General features: G+C 34.4%; 2 protein-coding genes across 2 annotated transcripts; one reads left to right on the top strand and one right to left on the bottom strand.

The window, feature by feature from the left end:
* The first annotated feature begins 468 nt into the window (after nt 1-468).
* On the top strand, nt 469-15,487 carry prmt7 (protein arginine methyltransferase 7). Its single transcript, XM_073831725.1, has 18 exons — nt 469-673; nt 977-1,013; nt 1,226-1,375; nt 1,456-1,564; nt 3,314-3,426; nt 3,506-3,735; nt 3,817-3,997; nt 7,145-7,269; nt 7,370-7,505; nt 7,601-7,684; nt 9,313-9,360; nt 9,448-9,537; nt 10,817-10,978; nt 12,625-12,699; nt 12,800-12,960; nt 14,620-14,719; nt 14,901-15,084; nt 15,152-15,487. The coding sequence occupies exons 1-17, from the start codon at nt 579-581 to the stop codon at nt 15,057-15,059; spliced, it is 2,055 nt and encodes a 684-aa protein (XP_073687826.1). The 5' UTR covers nt 469-578; the 3' UTR covers nt 15,060-15,084; nt 15,152-15,487.
* ciapin1 (cytokine induced apoptosis inhibitor 1) lies at nt 15,374-21,489 on the bottom strand. The gene is made up of 9 exons (XM_073831724.1): nt 21,364-21,489; nt 20,920-21,079; nt 20,689-20,832; nt 20,522-20,601; nt 18,869-19,037; nt 16,324-16,397; nt 16,117-16,235; nt 15,958-16,039; nt 15,374-15,883 (listed from the first exon to the last, which is right to left on the bottom strand). The coding sequence occupies exons 2-9, from the start codon at nt 21,074-21,076 to the stop codon at nt 15,773-15,775; spliced, it is 936 nt and encodes a 311-aa protein (XP_073687825.1). The 5' UTR covers nt 21,077-21,079; nt 21,364-21,489; the 3' UTR covers nt 15,374-15,772.
* Nucleotides 21,490-21,829: the final 340 nt, after the last annotated feature.

Here is a 21,829-nt window from a genome sequence, read left to right as displayed (position 1 = left end):
GAAATAATCAGCAAAATTTGTGAGTTCTGTTCAGTTCAGTGGCACAAAAATGGCTGATTGATGAGGCATAGTGAACACACTACTATGAAATTTAATATACAATTTATAAAGAACAGCTATGATACATTTTTACAGTCTTTTCTCACGAATCCACAATATCACATTCATACATTATAAAGTGAGAGCTAAATAATATTAAACAACACAAAATAGCTATTGCCCCGATCTTCAAAACTGGCCCAACATTTCAAAGACAAGAACAACTCAAGCACTTACCTTGAATTACCATCGTAGTTTTCACTTGCATGTGATCTGTTTCTGTGTTATTAAAACATAACGCATAACACACAAATGTAATAAAACTAAAAGTACTGTGTATGTAATTTTGGCAATGGCTGAAGAGAACCAAGTACAGCGGCTTTCAGCGGTCACGTGATCTTAGGGGCGTGACTTGACAAAAAAAAAACATGGCCGCGTCCAGACAGATCATGTTGGATTAATCTATTTGGGAATGATCTAGGCATTATAGTACAAAATACATTAATAAATAAGTTTGTTTACTTATAACTAAAGTGACAATGAAGACCTTTTGCGGTCGTGCAAATCCAACAACCGGAGCGCTGGACTGGGTTGAGGAAAGCGAGGAGTATGATTATCATCAGGAGATTGCGAGGTGTGTAAACCATCTCATGTAACATCACCATGCCTCGACAACAACTGACGTTTGCCTGGTTCTGTAGGAGTAATCAGTTATTGTTTTTAAAAATTAAACTTGTAAAAATGACTCGGTGAAAATACTTGACAGTCAGTGACTTGTTGCTATTGTTCTTACACGTGGAAACTGCTGTGGTAACAGTGCTAGATTATCAATTACACTTAATCGAATTAAAGTCATGCGATATTCTGTCATAGGACAGTCAGGGTGTGAATTATCTTGACCTGTCCTGATAATGGTGTCTGTGTCTCTTTTTATTAGGTCCTGCTATGCAGATATGCTCCATGATAAAGACAGAGTGAGTTTTGCTGTTATGTAAAATTGCATAGAAATACTGTAAACCAAAATGGTTCCAAAACAAGCTCCTCTGATGAAAATGGATCAAAGATAAGAGTGAATAAATGACGACAATGTTAGGTTCTGGGATGGCTAGTGTAATTTGTCATATTTTCCAAAGCATATAGACTGATATGTTGCTAATTTCAGATTTTTCTGCTTTGTGTACTTAAGAATGAGAAATACTATGAAGGCATTCGAGCAGCGGTGAGCAGAGTAAAGGCACGTGGTGAACGGGTGGTGGTCCTAGACATCGGCACTGGGACGGGTTTGCTCTCCATGATGGCTGTGACGGCTGGAGCCGATTACTGTTATGCTATAGAGGTGTGCACTAATGCTCATGTATTGAATGTTGAATAATAAGATGAAATTTGAATCAAGACAAATATGTGAATCCCATACAGGTGTTCAAACCCATGGCACAGGCTGCCACTTGCATCGTGGAGAGGAACGGCTTCTCGGATAAAATCAAGGTCATCAACAAACACTCCACAGAGGTTACAGTTGGACCAGGTTAGATAACCACCAATATGCTTGTTATATTGTTATCCAGATAGGTTCAGTGCATTGAGTTTATATAGTACTAATTATAAAACTGATAAGTAGTCCTGAATGTTGATTGGTCAATACAGCGTTCAAGATGTATTGAATTATATGATGATACATTTTTGTAGATAATGTATGAATATTGTAAAATATTGTAACTATTTTCATAGGATTTTAATATGTATAGTTAGCTTTTATTTAATGTTTTGCAAAAAATAAATAAATAAAATAATAAATAACATTAAATAACATATTATTTAAAAAATATGATATAGTATGAATTTATAAAATAACATTATATATATATACATATATATATATATAATTTATTAATCTTTTGTTAATATTTTATATATATATATATATATATATATATATATTTATTAAACTTAACTATGTAATATTTATTAAATTATAAATTTTATTCCAATTAATTAATTAAATATTAAATATTTAATTATTCTTAAATAATTAAAATGAATGAATGAAAATTATATTTATAATTTATATGTATATATATTTAATATTTATTAAATAACAAATATTTAAAAATTATGATATAGGATGAAATTATGAAATAATGAAAGCGTTTTGTTAAATATATATTTGTTATTTAATAAATATTAAATATTTTTATTGCATATATATTTTGTTATATATATATTTGTGTATATATATATATATATATATATATATATAGAGAGAGAGAGAGATAACAAAATATTTGTAATAAAAATATTTAACATTTATTGAATAACAAATATTATTTACAAATTGATATAGTATGAAATTACGAAATAACATATATATAATTTATTAATGTTTTGTTTAATTTATTTAACATAATTTATTTAACATAAATATTTTATATTTATTGAATTATAAATGTTATTTAAATTAAATAAAATGTTAATTATGGACTATTTAATTTAAATTTTCTTTTAAAAAACAATTAACAATAGTTTTTTAATATATTTTGAAATTTGCATAATATTTTTAAAAAAAGTAATTAAAAATAATAATTAAATTTAACCATTAAAAAATAGTCATTTTATACATATATTATTTATACATATTCATATTAAATTGATTTTTTATATTTTGTAAATTAATTATATTATGTAAATTATATATTTTATAATAATAAATGTGTGTGTTTGTGTATAAAATTATAAATTATACATATAATTATAATATTAGATTTTTAAAAGTTTTTATATTTAAAAACATAAATAAAAACAAATTATACAGTTTTATAACATTTAACTAAAACAAAAATATTAAAATTATATACATAAAATCTATTTTATTTATTATACTAATATGAAACCAATTGCACTCTATGTATAATCATTTTTATTAACTGTTTGAATTAATTTTAAATGCATTTTTAATTCATTTTTAAAATTCCTTGTGTTTATAGTTGTGATTATTATTATTTTAACTCCTTATGTAAAGCACTTTTTTTATAAATAAACTTTGCCTGGCCTTGCTAATATACTTAATTAATATATTTAATATTTTAGATATTAAAAATAAATAATATTGTATAAATATTAGATAGATAGATAGATAGATAGATAGATAGATAGATAGATAGATAGATAGATGAAAGAATTTGTTTCCTATTATAAATTTTGTAATGAACACCCTAATCTGTATCAGAAAAAAAGCCTAATTGGGTCCTTCCAAATATAAATGCATTTGCATCTGCAGATGGAGACATGCAAGAACAAGCTAACATCCTTGTCACAGAGCTCTTTGATACAGAGCTGATTGGCGAAGGAGCGTTGCCCAGCTATGAACATGCACATATGCACCTTGTCAAGGTAAATAAAGTTGTAAATCACAGTTTACCATTTTGCTCCATCTTTTAAGTCCTTCATTTAGCTGCTCTTACTCGCACAGGCAAGTTGTGAAGCTGTGCCGCATCGTGCCACGGTTTACGCCCAGCTGGTGGAGTCAGACATGCTGTGGAAATGGTCACAGCTTCAACCCATAGAGGTGGATGGCAACAAACTGCAGCCTCCTCCTGCTGTGGTGAAGTGTGCAGGAGCGCCCTCTGTCTGTGACATCCAGCTTAGCCAGGTGCCACCAGAGTCTTTCACTCCCCTCGGGCCCATCTGCACCATGTTCAGGTACAAGATGAGATTTAGCTGTCTGGATTCAAACGTGATCAACTTTTTTTTCTGTGTAACTCATCTATTTTTTTACTCTAGTGTGGATTTCAGCAAACCGGTTAGCAGTGCTGCTCAGACCTACACGGCACAGTTCAAGGCCCAGACCAGCGGGAGAGCACAGGTGGTCTTATCCTGGTGGGACATCGACATGGACCCTGATGGCGACATTGTGTGCACTATGGCCCCCAGCTGGAACTACTCAGATCCTCGTACTTACCCTGTAAGTACTGCTGATTAGCCAATAATATTAAAGGGATAGTTCACCCAAAAATTAAAATTACCCCAAGATTTACTCAACCTCAAGCCATCCTAGGTGTATATGACTTTCTTCTTACAGACGAATGCAATCAGAGTTATATTAAAAAATGTCCTAGCTCTTCCAGGCTTTAGAATGGCAGTGAATGGGTGTTGATTTTTTGAAGCACAACAAAGTGCATCCATTCATCATAAGAAGTGCTCCACACAGCTCCAGGGAGTTGAAATTGATTTGAGTAAGAAAAAATTTATAAACCATAATCTCTAGCTTCCCCTAACTGTCATATGTACTTTCACGAGAAAGCGGTGTTCCAGCGGATGACGTAGGATGTAGGCCTCCTATAGAACGCTGCAGATGGCACTTATGGAGCACTTTTTATGATGGATGGATGCACTTTATTGGACTTAAACTCAACAGCCATTCACTGCCTTTATAAATCTTAAAAAGAGCCAGGATGTTTTTTTTAATATAACTCCATCTGTATTTGTCTGAAAGAAGAAAGTCATATACTTCTTAGTCTCAGCCTCAGACGTCACGGCCATGGAACGTTGGCTAAACGTCTGATGCATATGGTACACTTAACTGGAAACACTTCAGGAATGTCGAAGTCGTCCTCTGATTAGTTGAATTTGATCGGATTTCCGGGAGACGTGAGTGTCGCGTTTATTTTCGGTCCGCCGGGAAACAAAGCGCAGACTGATTTACTCGGCGTTTTGCTAAAAGGTGCTTATGCAGACGCCATAGTTGTTATACACGTTTGCAAACAAATTACTGACTTACTGCTTGTTCTCCCTCTTCTTCGTTATCTTTCAATGCTGGTTATTTCAATGACTGACTTGTTGCACGCAGTCTGTTGTTGTGGGGGCATTTCCACGCACCGAAACATGACGCTGAACGAAACGAACTGTGATTGGTTGTTTGACATGTCGGTCAAACGGCCTTATGGGCGGGCCTTGGCCAATGAAAGCTGCCATGAATCCAGACCTTCAGCCGTCAGTCTGAAGGTCTGGCTACGCGAGACTATATACTTCTAGGATGGCTTGAGGGTGAGTAATTCATTTTTTTAGGTGAACTATCCCTTTATTGTGTGATTATTAAAAATAACATTCAAGCTAATATTTCACTCAAAAATATTCAAAAGAAAAATTTTTAGAAATTACATTTTGCATAGAAAACAAGCTCATATTTTGCCTTTATTTACATTATTTTTATGACAATGAAAGCACCCCCCTCAGTTTATAAATGTATTTGAATCAAGTGTGCCATAGGAGTCCTGAAAAGTGAAGCCAAAACATTTCGATCGCCCCCCGGTGGCTGGCTGCAGTATAGGTCATAAACCCCACCCTCTCCATGTAATCTAATGGGACTGAGCCAAATAATCAAATGATTTTTTTCCAAAGATGGTTTCCATCATGTGAGGTAGTTCTTATAATGCTGATTCATGTTCAGGTGTTCGTTTTTCTAATAAGTTCGCCTTTATGTAGTTATTTAATGCTATAAAAACGGGGTGTGGTGTCATGATTGTGATCGCGTGATTGGGTCTGCGGGAGTTTGGGCGGGATTTTGATACCGCGGCCCCGCCTCACGACTCTACTGCGCAGACTCTGGCTCCAAACGAATCTGTACTGTGCAGAATCTGGCTCCAAATGACGTAATTTCCCCCAAGATGGCAGTGGCCATATTGAGATGTATTGGCTTCACTTTCCTATATGGAATGAAGCGGAGACGCGTCGTCCATCTTTTTTTACAGTCTATGATTTGAATTGTTTTAAATATTGTTTGTAATTCTCATTATTGTCATTAATAATTCTTATGAGATCCATTACTGTAATACACAAAATGAGGTTTTCCCTGCATATATAATGAAAAATTATTATTTTGTAAATGAATACAAAGTGATGAATATTAATGTTGTTTCTTGACATTCATTTTAAGTAGTGTCACAATGCAAAATAGAATAAAAAATTATATTCCTAAAAAAAAGGGGTTTAATTTTATTCAATATAATGATTTAAACAGTGAAAATATTAAAGGAATGGTTCACCCAAAAATAAAAATTTGATGTTCATCTGCTTACCCCCAGGGCATCCAAGATGTAGGTGACTTTGTTTCTTCAGCAGAACACAAACGAAGATTTTTAATCAAAACCGGTGCAGTCTGCCAGCCATATAATGGCAGTGGATGGGCACCAGACCTTTAAAAGCAAAAAAAAACATGCACAGACAAATCCAAATTACACCATGCGGCTTGTGACGATACATTGATGTCCTAAGACACGAAACGATCGTTTTTTGCGAGAAACTGAACAGTATTTATATCATTTTTTACCTTTGATACACAGCCACGTCCAACTGTTATGCGCACAAGCTCAGCATCCGGGGCGTTACATGTGTACGCACTCTGGCGTAGTATACGCAAACGCCGGAAGCGATTTGTCGCGTGTATACGACGCTAATTGTTTACACAGTGCACAGAGATTGTGTGTATAGCGGCTATTCAAAATGGTAATTACGCTTATCCTGATTGTTCAAACTGATTTAAAGCTGAAAGATTACGTCTGCTTGCGCAAACTCATCCGGGACTGTTGACTTTGCACCGATTTCTCCTTCCGGCATTTGCGTATACTACGCCAGAGCGCGTGCACATGTAACGCGCCAGATGATAAGCTCATGCTCATTAAAGTTGGACGTGGCTGTGTATCAAAGGTAAAAAATGATATAAATACTGTTCAGTTTCTCGCAAAAACCGATCGTTTCGTGTCTTAGGACATCAATGTATGGTCACGAGCCGCAGGGTGTATTTTGGATTTGTCTGTGAATGTTTTTTTTTTTACTTTTAAAGGTCTGGTGCTCATCCACTGCCATTATTTGGCTGGCAGACTGCACCGGTTTTGATTAAAAAATCTTTGTTTGTGTTCTGCTGAAGAAACAAAGTCACCTACAGCTTGCATGCCCTGGGAGTAAGCAGATCAAATTTTCATTTTTGGGTGAACTATCCCTTTAATGAACAATAATATAAAAAGTTTGGGCTGAATATCTTTCCAAGAGGTTCCTCCAATGAGAACACTTCATGACATAAATATTTGATAATTTATTATCATGTAATTTACAGTGGAGGGATCACTGGATGCAGAGTGTCTACTTCCTTCCTGCAGAGGAGAATGTGTCAGACGGAGAAGAGCTGAATTTAATCGTCTCCCATGATGACTACAGTCTCTGGTACAACCTCACGCACAGGTAAGGCGATTTTGAGCAGTGTTTAGCCGTCTTTCATTGAGACGAGCATAAACCGTCTCTGAGGAATGCTGTATTGTATTTTTGACAATCTGTCTTATAGTGAAGAAAATGATGTCAAAGTGGAAAGGTTTCGGCCGTGCTGCACCTGTCAGGCCCACCTGGTCTGGACGAGGCCTCGCTTCGGGGAACTAAACGACGAACAGAGGACTGAGAGTTACGTGAGCGCGTTACGCAGTGTAAGCTAACTAATGACTTATATGTGAGCTTAAAATGCTGCTTTCTGTTGCCTGGCGATGGCTCATAATTTATTGTGTTTCATTTATGCTTGCAGATTCTGAAACCAGACAGCGTGTGTTTGTCTGTCAGCGATGGAAGCCTCTTACCCATTTTTGCTCATCTACTTGGATCTAAAAAGGTAAGTAGGCCTTTTTTTGCTTGAGTAAGAAAGTTTGCAAATTTAGGTTTGTTTCAAAATCTAGCATGCTCCCTACACAGACAGCAGCCTTCTGAGACAGCTAAGAGATACTAAGCTTTATGAAAACATGTAAGCAAATAAATGCAATATTATACACTACAGTACTTGGATTCAGTAGCGTTAGATGTTAGCATGTTGCTAAGCTTATGATGCAATATTGGGTAAATAATCTTTTTTGAGCTAAACTGAACTATTTTGAGTAAATTATAAGCAATTCTTTGCACTGCATGACTTCAGTAAAATCTGATGCTAGCATGTTGCTAAGCTACCAATGCAGCATTAGCTAAATAATCTATTTCAAATTAAAATAAGCTATTTTTAGCTAGTAAAGTAAATCATATATTGTATGTAAATTATAAGCAACTTGTGTACTATACTACTTGAAATTGATTTCAGTAGAGTTTGATGTTAGCATGTTAATGAACTAACACTGCAATATTGGGTAAATAATCAGTTTTGAATGAAACAGAACTATTTATATCAATACCTTTAAGTATAGACTAATTATCAGCTTATAAACATTCAGGATGCTTGGATTTAAAAAGATTATAGATTATATTAATTAGATGTCATTTTCAAAATGTTTTATGCATATTACAAGACCTTGTCACCCAGCGATAAGCACGGTTTAGTCTTACAGATCCGAAATAGGGATGACATTTTCTGTAGGCGGTTCAAGTGGCCCTCTACGAAGCCATGGAATAAAATAAAAAAAAAAGTTAAATTGGATTTTATATTTCAAAATTCTGACTTTATTTTCGCGATTTTCGCGTGAGTATATCTCACAACTCTAATAAGAAAAAACAACTCCTCTTCTCTCGTTTCAGAAATTTATATCCCACACTTCTGGCTGTTATTCCCTCAGAATTAAACAGCTCGCTAGTTTTGTTAAATTGAGTTATAAAGTCAGAATTAGGAGATATAAACTTGGATTTGCGAGAAAAAAAAGTAAATATATAAATAAATGTTATTTAAAAATGTTAATAGTAATAGGTTTAAATAATATTTCATGCTGTAACTGTAGGGCTACAATACAATACGTCCCCTATAAACAGCGTATGAGAATATTATGTAGAACTATTGTTTAAATTAAATTTATGCTTTAAAAGTAGAGTAATAATAGCAGTTTTCATCCATAGTATGTCTGTTGAGACGTCTGCGTTTAGCTTCAAATGGCGTCTTTGACAACAGTATTCTCTAAAAAATGATTTGCATTCTGGTTTTGTCTTCAAAAGGCACTTTTTTTTTCTCTTATTCCATGGATTTTAGCATTTTACCTCTACTTGTTACCAGTGTTTTTCTGCAACCACTATGCGCGTACAGCTGCAAGTGACGTCTACTCCAAATTGGTCTAATGAGTGAATAATTGACATTTTTCGTGCCTTATCCATTGTCTTAGCATTTATGCTTCACATGAAAAATAAATCAATGTTACCTTAAAATTGACCAAAATGAGGTATCCTAGGAGGCAATCCTGTTAAGTGAAATACGTCTAGGTAGGCAGCTCACTAGGTTTTGGAAAAGAACATACTGTATATGAATCTTTTTTTCTGTCTCTGTCGTTTCAGGTGTTCAGTTTGGAAAACTCTGGAATGGTGAAACAAGTGATTGAACAGGTGTGATTTTAAATCTAAAACAATAATTACCTACACGAGTTCAGACAGACTTGGTTGATCCTGAAATGTTTTATCTTCTGCTCACAGGTGCTGCATGCTAACTCACTCAAACATGGAGTGCAGCTGCTGGGACTACGACCTGAGCAGCTCTCATTAGCTGATTTAGAAGGAAATCAGGTACAAACTAAACTGAATCTGTGTATAGAACATGATTCCCTCCAATGTTGGGAAAAGTTACTTTTAAAAGCAATGCATTAAAATATTGAGTTACTCCCTAAAAAAGACATTGGTTAGTCAAATGGAATTAAATAAATAAAGGATATTTGTATTATTTAACATATTTAATTATTGCAGGTTTGCATTGAATTTTACAGTTTTTATTCATTTTGAAGAATACTGTATCTGTTTTTGTAGTAAGTGAGATGAATTAATGCATGTTCACATTTATTCTAGAACTAAAGTAACATCTTACTCACAATTTCTCTCATCATGGAGACAGGAGAGCTTTTAATCAGTAAATGGGGAGGGGGGTGTAACTGGCGTTATTTGAAAAAGTAATATTTTCTTGTCAATTAAAAAGTAATGCGTTACTTTACTAGTTACTTGGAAAAAGTAATATTATTACGTAACTTGCGTTACCCCCAACACTGATTCCCTCTATATATGTGACCCTGGACCACAAAACCAGTCTTAAGTCGCTGGGGTATATTTGTAGCAATAGCCAAAAATACATAGTATGGGTCAAAATTATCGATTTTTCTTTTATGCCACAAATCATTAGGAAATTAAGTAAAGATCATATTCCATGAAGATTTTTTGTAAAATTCCTACTATAAACATATCAAAATGTAATTTTTGATTAGTAATATGCATTGTTAAGAACTTAATTTGGACAACTTTAAAGGTGATTTTCTCAGTATTTTGATTTTTTTGCACCCTCAGATTCCAGATTTTCAAATAGATGTATCTCGGCCAAATATCGGTCCTATCCTAACAAACCATACATCAATAGAAAGCTTATTTATTGAGCTTTCATATGATGTATACATCTCAGTTTTGTAAAATTTAACCTTATGACTGGTTTTGTGGTCCAGGGTCACTTATGTACTTTACAAGCATTTGTAGCGTTTTGAAGACAATGCACAAAAAAAAATGTATACACACTACAGTTCATGAGTTTACAGTCAGTAAGTTTATTTATTTAACTTTTATTCAGCAAGAATGCATTAAGATGGTCTAAAGTGACAGAAAAACATTTATAATATTACTAAGTATTTCTATTTCAAATAAATGCTGTTCTGTTGAACTTTCTGTTCATCAAAGAATTCTCAAAAATCATAGTTTCTGCTGCACAACTGTTTGCAACGTTGATGATAATAATAAATGTTATCGATAAGAAATTAAACTGTTCAAAATTTGAAATGGTTGTGTATACCTTATATTTTTCACCTTTCAGATTTCAGTATTGATGGGAGAGCCGTATTTTAGCACCAGTCTTCTGCCATGGCACTCTCTGTTTTTCTGGTATTGCCGCACCGCTGTGGCGCAGCTGCTCCATCCCAATGCCACCATCCTCCCTCGAGCTGCCACACTTTACATAGTCGCTGTTGAATTTCAGGTAAATCATTTATTTTGCACACTGGTTAGATATACAGTCGTGGCCAAAATTTTTGAGAGTGACACAAATATTAGTTTTCAGAAAGTTTGCTGCTAAACTGCTTTTAGATCTTTGTTTCAGTTGTTTCTGTGATGTACTGAAATATAATTACAAGCACTTCATACATTTCAAAGGCTTTTATCGACAATTACATGACATTTATGCAAAGAGTCAGTATTTGCAGTGTTGGCCCTTCTTTTTCAGGACCTCTTCAATTCGACTGGGCATGCTCTCAATCAACTTCTGGGCCAAATCCTGACTGATAGCAACCCATTCTTTCATAATCACTTCTTGGAGTTTGTCAGAATTAGTGGGTTTTTGTTTGTCCACCCGCCTCTTGAGGATTGACCACAAGTTCTCAATGGGATTAAGATCTGGGGAGTTTCCAGGCCATGGACCCAAAATTTCAACGTTTTGGTCCCCGAGCCACTTAGTTATCACTTTTGCCTTTTGCTCCATCGTGCTGGAAAATGCATTGTTCTTCACCAAACTGTTGTTGGATTGTTGGAAGAAGTTGCTGTTGGAGGGTGTTTTGGTACCATTCTTTATTCATGGCTGTGTTTTTGGGCAAAATTGTGAGTGAGCCCACTCCCTTGGATGAGAAGCAACCCCACACATGAATGGTCTCGGGATGCTTTACTGTTGGCATGACACAGGACTGATGGTAGCGCTCACCTTTTCTTCTCCGGACAAGCCTTTTTCCAGATGCCCCAAACAATCGGAAAGAGGCTTCATCAGAGAATATGACTTTGCCCCAGTCCTCAGCAGTCCATTCGCCATACTTTTGGCAGAAGATCAATCTGTCCCTGATGTTTTTTTTTTTTTGGAGAGAAGTGGCATCTTTGCTGCCCTTCTTGACACCAGGCCATCTTCCAAAAGTCTTGGCCTCACTGTGCGTGCAGATGCGCTCACACCTGCCTGCTGCCATTCCTGAGCAAGCTCTGCACTGGTGGCACTCCGATCCCGCAGCTGAATCCTCTTTAGGAGACGATCCTGGCGCTTACTGGACTTTCTTGGACGCCCTGAAGCCTTCTTAACAAGAATTGAACCTCTTTCCTTGAAGTTCTTGATGATCCTATAAATTGCTGATTTAGGTGCAATCTTAGTAGCCACAATATCCTTGCCTGTGAAGCCATTTTTATGCAACGCAATGATGGCTGCACGTGTTTCTTTGCAGGTCACCATGGTTAACAATGGAAGAACAATGATTTCAAGCATCACCCTCCTTTTAACATGTCAAGTCTGCCATTCTAACCCAATCAGCCTGACATAATGATCTCCAGCCTTGTGCTCGTCAACATTCTCACCTGAGTTAACAAAACGATTACTGAAATGATCTCAGCAGGTCCTTTAATGACAGCAATGAAATGCAGTGGAAAGTTTTTTTCGGGATTAAGTTCATTTTCATGGCAAAGAAGGACTATGCAATTCATCTGATCACTCTTCATAACATTCTGGAGTATATGCAAATTGCTATTATAAACACTTAAGCAGCAACTTTTCCAATTTCCAATATTTATGTAATTCTCAAAACTTTTGGCCACGACTGTACATTCTGTAGCTATTCTACTTTTACAGACTGACTAACTTTTTGAATCTTGAAACAGGATCTGTGGCGAATCCGAGCTCCTTGCGGTACTTGCGAAGGCTTTGACGTCAGTCCAATGGATGAGATGATTCAGGTAAGTACTGGTTACAGGTTTTGGTTTGAACTTAGGTTATGAACAAGCAATTTGCATGAAGTTTGATTGATATGCTTCAAATGAGGGACTCTACCCACAGCAATCTTTGGATTACCGTGAATCCTGGGAGGCGGAGCCACATCCACTGTGGGAATACCCTTGTCGTGCTCTGACCAAACCACAGCCAGTTATGACATTTGACTTCACCCAATGCGTTCCTGAACAACCAGTTAGCAGTGATGGAACTGTGCCATTCACAGGGTAATATGAACATATTACAATCATTACATCCGAGTGTCTATTTACACTAAGTGCAAATAGCTGTTGTATTGGCAGAGGCGATTTGCACTAACTCTGTCCACAAATGTGTTGTAGTGTTAAAGAACATTGCAAAAGATGGCTGTAGTGGCGTAGGTAGTAAAGCGTGGAGTGGCCTTTTGCCAAACTCGTTCTTCTCCCTTTTCACATCACATATCACGTCGGAAAGGCATTTATATTTAATAAAAATGAATGAAATTATTGAAAAGTGGAAAATAATGTCCCTCACAGGTGTTTATTGGTTAGGGTTAGGTGTAGGAAGGGCTTTATTGTCCCAAAGCGGCATAATAATAAAAATGATCATTTACATTCAATATGTTATTAGTGCATAATGTTTTAAAATGTACTACAATACTGAGATGCAGATATATGCCACTCGTCGCACTAAATAGCAATTTTCTTATTTGTTTTAATGATATCTTTCTTACTATGTGCTGCTTTCTCATTATATTGTATAAAATATAATAAAATTATTATTGTATGTATAATAGGATTATTGTATTATTACAAATATGTACATATTCATTTATAACGTAGACGTCAAATTCACTTGTGTTTTGGCATGTTTTTTTAAATGCTAAAATATAATGAATAATTTTATATTATTAACAAATATATTAGTATTAACATACTGTTTAAAAGTTGGGGATCGGTAATATTTTAAAAACAGTAATATTCTGGATTTTTTGTCAACTTTTGTAACTTTTTTTCTATTTTAATGTTTTTTTTTCTGTGATCTCAAAACTGACTTCACATACTTTTTTCAGAAATCATTCTAATATGCTAATTTGCTGCTCAAGAAAAAATATTTCTATATTGTCTTATCAGTATTGAAAACAGTCAAACTGATACTTTTTCTTTCTTTGAAGATTCTTTGTTATGAAGTAAAAAAAAACAGCATTTGTTTGAAGTAGAAATATTTTGTGACATTATAAATGTCTTTTACATTTGATCAATTTAATGTCCTTTAATAATTATTAATTTTATATTATTAACAAATATGTTAGTATTAAAATACTGTTCAAAGGTTTGGGGTCTGTAATATATGTAATATTCTGGATTTGTTTGTATTATTATGATCTAAAATAACTTTTATTTTAATGTTTTTTTTCTGTGTTATGTCTTCACATATTTTATTTCAGAAATCATTCTGATATGCAAATTTTTTCTTTCTTTCAAGATTCTTTGTTATAAAATAAAAAATAAACAGCATTTATTTGAAAAAGAATACTTTTGTGACATTATAAATGTCTTTACTTTTAGTTTTGATCAATTTCATGTCCTTTAAAACTATTTAATGTCCAATAACAAAATGTTGATTTCTTTAAAAAAAAAAAACTAATAATAATAAAAAAAAATTGAAAACCGCTATTTTAAATTGCAACAATATTTTAGAAATGTACTTTTTTCCTGTATTTTTGATCAAATAAATGCAGCCTTGATGAGCATAATAAACTTCCAAAAACATTAACACTCTTACTGATCCCAAACTTTTGAACGGCACTGTATTTTTATAAAAAAAGTTAAATTCATACCCATCACATGTATAGATGATGCTAGATTGCCTTTGAATGACACTCATAAGAGCTGATGTTGTTTCAGGAGAGGACGCTGTCATGGTGTTGCTCTCTGGATGGAGTTTCAGCTGACTGAGGACATCACTGTAAGCATGGGCCTAACCAAACCAGTCAACAAAGAAGAGGTATTTGCCTAAAAATGATCTTGTTTATTGTCCAAACAATAACTGCATTCAGATGAAACGTCACTTTCCATAAATCCTCCTCAATGAAGTTGAAATTGAAATTCAGATAAGATTGTACTGTAATAATTAGGTATCACTCTCTTGACCTCTTCACCTCAATTGTCTTTTCTCATTTCAACAGGGAGTTTGTGAATGGAACCCACATCGGAAACAAGGAGTGTATTTCTTCAGATCTGCTAGAGAAACTTCTGGGGATGAAAGAGAAAATCTTTCTTATAATTTAACCTTTGAACCTCATAACGGTGACATTAAAATGGGTTTCTCCATCACGGAACCTTGAAAAGACTCAAACTAGGCCATCAGTTGTTTACCTTTTTTTCCACGACAGTGCTTATCCAAAGAGTTTCAGTGACTGTGAACTTTGTACATGAGCTTGTAACTGTTTTTATCCTCCTTGTGTGAAGCTTAAGCAACAATCATGTTATAACGCATTTAAAGTCATCCGATCAGATCGTACGACTTTGCATTGTGTGCAGATTCATTCCGATTGCATACTATATGCTAGATCAAACTGTATGGTGCTACACAAGCCTCATGCTGCTTGTTATAGTTGTGATATGATCTTGCAGTGTAAAAAGTAGGCAAAAGTCAATGTTATTTTAACATTTTATTAAGCATTTGGTTTTAGCTTAAAATAAATCACCTTATTCTATACAGATACATGAGCAACTGCTATGGATTTTCAAATAAAATCAATTATACTCAAAAGTAGAGACTCTGAGTATCATTTTTTTTACATGAAGAGATTTATTCACATTTAGGACTTTTCAATGATCTCTCAGCATAATTTGACATTTAAAGGTGATGGAAAAAGACATTTAAAACTAAGTGCATAACCTTTCATTTTGTCATATTTATGGTATGGATAACTTTAGTTCATTTAATTGTCAAATGACACTGAAATGCTCTGTTGATTACACAGATGTAAATGTAATCTGGGCTTCGATGTTGCAGAATGATAACGGAATGTAATATTGTTTCAAAAGCGAGTGTCTATGCATCAGCTATATCAGTGTTGGCAAGCAGAACCTTCTCTCCAGGTTTGAAGGCAGGCATGCCTAAATATGGACAGCTGGCACATCGGAAGGCATCGCCCAAATAACACTAAAGAGGAAACATAAGTCAGGTGTCATCATTTGTACAATGCAAATAATAGGTTTAATTCTAGAAATACGTACACTTCCACAGGCTGATTTGGGCTGGCTGGCTATCTGAGTGGCTTTACTTTCCTTTTCTAATTCTTCAGCAAGACCACAAGTGCTGCAGACCAAGAGCATTGATGTTAGTTAGATGGATACATTGTTGACTTTAGATGTTATTTAATTTAAGGTAATCACCAATTTTTGCAGGCCTTCTTTTTCTTATTGGAGTCGTCTCCACAGGAAGCTTTGAGGGAGGATGGGTCAGGCTTTTTCAAATCATCAGCATCTAAAAGTGCATCTGAATCTACCAAATCCTAGAAAATGAAGGGCGAGAAAATAATGTGGTTGGTGATGCACAAAAGGCACAAAACTGACATAATGGCAAAACTGATTGTTACATACCACATCATCGTCATCTATATCATTGGCTGATAGAGTCCACTTTTGTGCGCTGCTTGGATCAAGAGCTGGTTTCTCTGCAGAAAACAAGTGTTGTGGATTTATTGCTTTATTTTGAGTTTACATCTTGTCTCTCTTTTTGTCTTTTAGAACTTTTCATGTCTCGAAATTGGATGTTGTGAGTATACAGTAGGGAAAATAATTATTTGATCCCCTGCTGATTTTGTACATTTGCCCACTGACAAAGAAACGATCAGTCTATAATTTTAATGGTAGGTTTATTTTAACAGTGAGAGACTCCAGAAAAAAATCCAGAAAAATGAATTTTAAAAAAAGTTATAAATTGATTTGCATTTTAATGAGTAAAATAAGTATTTGATCCCATGCAAAATTTGCAAAGAGGATGTGTGCAAACCTGGTGCCCAACTACAAGAAATGTCAGACCTCCGTGATTGCTAACAAGGCTTTTGCTAAGTCATGTTTTGCAAATAAAAAAAATTGTCAAATACTTATTTCACTCATTAAAATGCAAATCAATTTATAATTTTTTTGAAATGCGTTTTTGTTGTTGTTGTTGTTGTTATTCTGACTCTCGCTGTTCAAATAAACCTACCATTCAAATTACAGACTGATCATTTCATACAAAATCAGCAGGGGATTAAATAATTTTTTTCCTCACTGTATTTAAGACTTTTGAGTTCATCGTTGTGACTTCTTTTCTCAGAACTGTGAGTTTACATCTTGAAATATTTTTTTTAGAATTTTTTTGCTAATTCATCTCTTGAAATTGGATGTTGCAAGTTTATATCTCGCATTTCTGACTTCTTTTTCTCAGAATTGGGAGTTTACATTATGCAACTGTATTTTTTAGAACTTTTTTGCAAGCTCATCTCTTGAAATTGGGATGTTGCGAGTTTACATCTCGCATTTCTGACTTTTTTCCCTCAGAATTGGGAGAACTGGGAGATATTGCAGTAGTTTTTTATTAGAGTTTAATCTTTTGAAATTGGACGTTGAGAGTTTACATCTTGCATTTTTTTAATTTTGTGAGTTTACATGTCCTTTGTTTTTTTTTTTAGAATTTTTCTCTCTCTAATCTCTACAGTTTACATCTCGTAACTGTTTTTAGTTTTTGTAACATTTTTTAAGTTAATTTCTCAAAACTGGACGTCGAGTTTAAATCTTGCATTTCTAAAAAATTTCTCTCAAAATTATGAGTTTACATCTCGCAACTGTTTTTTTGGAACTTCTTTTTGCGAGTTCATCTCTCAAAATTGCAAGTTTTTAGTTTACATCTTGCATTTTTTATTTTTTTCTCAGAATTGTGAGTTTACATCTCGCAAAAGTTTTTTTTTTTTTTAACTTTTTTGATATTCTGTCTCTCACTGTTTAAATAAACCTACCATTCAAATTATAGACTGATCATTTCATACAAAATCAGCAGGGGATCAAACAATTTTTTTCCTTCCCTGTACTTTTTTTTTTGAGTTCATCATTGTGAGTTTACATCCCACATTTCTGACTTCTTTTCTCAGAACTGTGAGTTTACATCTTGAAAAAATATTTTAGAACCTTTTTTGCTAATTCATCTCTTGAAATTGGATGTTGCGAGTTTACATCTCGCATTTCTGACTTTTTTTCCTCAGAATTGGGAGTTTACATATTGCAGTAGTTTTTTATTAGAGTTTAATCTTGTGAAATTGGACGTAAGTTTACATCTTGCATTTGACACCTTCTCAATTATTTTTTTATTTTTTTTTTACGAGTTCATCTCTACATCTTGCATTTCTGACTGAGATTATATCTTGCAACTGTTTTATGTTTTTGTAACTTTTTTTAATGTAATTTCTCGAAACTGGACGTCGAGTTTACATCCCGCACTTCTGACTTTTTTTCTCAGAATTGTTTTCTCGCAATTGTTTTTTTGGAACTTCTTTTTGCGAGTTCATCTCTCGAAAGTGGAAGTTTTGAGGTTACATCTCGCATTTCTGAGTTTTTTTTCTCAGAATTGTAAGATTTCATGTCGCAATTGTTTTTTTAAGAACTTTTTTTGAGTTTGTCTCTCCAAATTGTAAGTTGTGCATTTACATCTTGCATTTCTGACTTTTTTCTCAGAATTGTCAGGTTACATATCGCAATTGTTTTTTTTAATAACTTGTTTTGCAAGTTCATCCGTCGAAAGTGGACATTGTGAGTTTACAATCGCATTTCTGACTTTTTGAGTTTAAATCTCACAATTGTTTCTTTTTTTATAACTTTGTGAATTCATCTCTCGAAATTGTACGTTGTGAGTTTACATCCCTTGAAATTAGAAGTTATAAACTCATAATTGAGATACATCTCTCAATAATTTAATTCTGCCACAGAACAAAAAATGGAATTGCTATGCTGTAAAAAGTTATTTTTCACTTGTTACAATTCGTTACATATAAGTGATCTGATGTGATGTACAGTAAACTTATAATTGTGGGGGGAAAGGTCTGAACTATGAGATAAAACTTATGAACTTATGTTACATGTTATGTGTCAATACTTAAAAACCACAAACCTGTTGTAGTGGTTTTCTTGCCAAAGGAAAGTTTCAGTTGTGTCGAGGATCCAACCTCAAAGTTAGGTTTCGATGCTGACATGCGCATCCTTAAAAGTGTGTTCCCCTGGAATCCTGTGCCTTCTTTCAGAGCTGCAGCTGCTTCTAGGCTCAGCGGCTCTGTCTTCACCTGTGAAAAACAATTGCGTTGTTTGCGTCATCAGTGAAGAGTTCATGCGAGGCATTTCTTTTTCAATCTTTTTGAAACTGACAATATTTTTACAATTATATTTTATTATATTTATGAACATTATTATTCGTAATAAATTCGTCAAATCTGAATTTTAAAATGATCATGAATACAGTTACTATTATGATGTTTTTATTAAAATAAAAACAATTATTACAAACTTCAACAATAATAATAATCATTATTATATTTTATTATAAATACTACAATAATAATAATAATACATGAAATAACAACGATAATTTCAAAAAGGATTAAAATTATAAAACACTAAGGCCTGGTTTCACAGACAGGGCTTAGACTAAGCCAGGATTAGCCCATAGTTCAATTAGGACATTTAAGTAATATTTATAAACATGCTTAGAAAAAAACTTTACTGGTGAGCATCTTGAGACAAAACAAAGGCACTGATATAATTTAAGATTAATCAGTGCAATTTTCTTTCAGTTGAAACAGCTCAGACTTACATTTTAGTCTTAGACTAGGCTTAAGCCTTGTCTGTGAAACCGGGGGTATGAAAATCAACATATACACTGTGTGCATAATTATTAGGCACGTTGATTTTGTGGTCATATTTTTTTTCCAAGCACATTTGACCAATTCCAAACCACATCAATCTTAATAACTACTATTCATTTTGTATTTAATTATTTATAAGTGATATATAAGAGGATGTGGTGCTGGTCCTTCAAGAGCCACTCTCAACTCATCTGTCTATAAAGCCTATAAAAAAAACAGTCTCCATGTATTTCACAACACTTCAGAATGTTATTCTTATTACTTGAGGGTCATTTTTTAGGATTTTTTGCCCAAGCAAAGTCTCTGAGAACCTGACACATTGCACTTCTGGAGACTCAAGGTAGGTTGCAGTTCTGGAAAACGGTGGCGCTGGAGACTAAATGGTTCCTGATGGTTTCATATCTAATTCTTAACATTAATTCTTACTTTTTTTGCAATTAGCATGCATCTTTTCCCCTCCACCTGTTTTTTTCTGACAATGCAGACGCAACAAGCATTTTTCTGTCCAGTGGTCATGCCTTAACTTTGCAAATTCCAGTATTGCATTAGTATTGCATCCTTCTCATGGGCATTTAATAGTTTTTGACTTTTCAGTCTTCGGTAAACCTCTTTTTTGGCTCATTTTATCTGTAAAAGAAAATGTGCCTAATAATTCTGCACACCTGAATAGTTTTTCACTTCCAAGCCTTCATGGACAATTATATATCACTTATAAATAATTAAATACAAAATGAATAGTAGTTATTAAGATTGGTGTGGTTTGGAATTGGTCAAATGTGCTTGGAAAAAAAATATGAACACAATATCAACGTGACTAATAATTATGCACACAGTGTATTTTTAATCTATATCATTCAGTCCTTCACTGAATCAACTTTAAAAAATTATAATAACTGAATACTGACCTCAGTGACAGATACTAATCCAGACAGTTTAAGAGCTGACATCAGTTTGGCAGCGGTTCTCACACCATTGTCCTCAGAACCTTAAAAAGCATTATAAGTTGAACCATTAGCCCCAAATCATTTCATCTGAGAATGTTGTACAGTTTGTGATGTTCTGTTTCACACACCTGTTACCGGCTCTTCTAGCACAAGCTTGGCACCAGGTCTCATCAATCTGGCGATCTCAGCCAGCATTTCTGAACTGTGGATTGGTGAACTGTCAGTCAGCAATCCTGAGAGAACCCAGTCATAACTTGAAGCTGCGTGAGAGGCTAAAACAGACAGAATGTCTGGGTGAACAATTCCATAAATTATTGAACTCAGACGGGGACTTGAAACTTATACGCCTCTGTACTTACAAAATTGTAGTCTCTCCATGTTCTCCAAAGACACCAGACTCTGGTTACCAACAAGAGTGCCAATACTTTCAGCAAACTCCTTCAGTGCAGTGGGAGATGATGGCTGAGTCCATATCAGCAGCACTCTGTCCCCCTCCTTCAATCCAAGGTCTGCCATTGCCTACAAATATGTATACTAATATAAGTCTCAAATGCGTGTTTTGAGACTTATCTACAATAAACATTACAAATACCATTCACAGTAAGATCTGCTGCATCATAATGACGGTGCAGCAGTTACAAAACAACGTAAACAGACACCATTGCGTGTCAGAGATAACGTTAGAATACAATAGACATCAATGCCGATGTAACGAAAGAGCTCTAACATGCCATTCAGTTAACTTAAAATCAGAAAGCACTCAATTAAACAGTGTTCACACAAACAAAAAATAGCTTTCCAACCTGTTTATCGTATCAAAAACGTTTTCCGACCCCGGTCACAATGGACGCCGTAATATCGCATATAGGCGTCGCGCTGAAATGATGGCATTTGCTGTTTCTAGAAAAGCGTAGAACGGACATCAACATACTAGCGCTAAAGCCTTCTCTGATTGGTTAGTACAATGGACATTAAAAACCGGTGTTTGTATTTAAATTCTTTAATGACTATTATTAATTTAAGAGATACTAAAAGTTCGTAGTGTCATTATTTAGCTATTAATTGTTACCAGTGGTAGCACGTAGACCGCGTTGCCACGTGCTGCGTGTTACTTTTCACAACGCTGATTATAATCGACCAATCACCTTCGTTTGTGGTTACCAAACAAAGCATTTTATGTAATAATTTTATTAAAGACTGCTAAAGCGGATACATATTTATCATCATATTCTAATGCACTTAAATGAACACATTTAAATGATTGTGCTC

This window comes from Garra rufa, chromosome 25, assembly GCF_049309525.1.
Source record: "Garra rufa chromosome 25, GarRuf1.0, whole genome shotgun sequence".
In the NCBI taxonomy this organism is placed as follows: Eukaryota; Metazoa; Chordata; class Actinopteri; order Cypriniformes; family Cyprinidae; genus Garra; species Garra rufa.
Note: the sequence above shows the minus strand (reverse complement) of the source record. Positions and strands in the feature narration are given on the sequence as shown.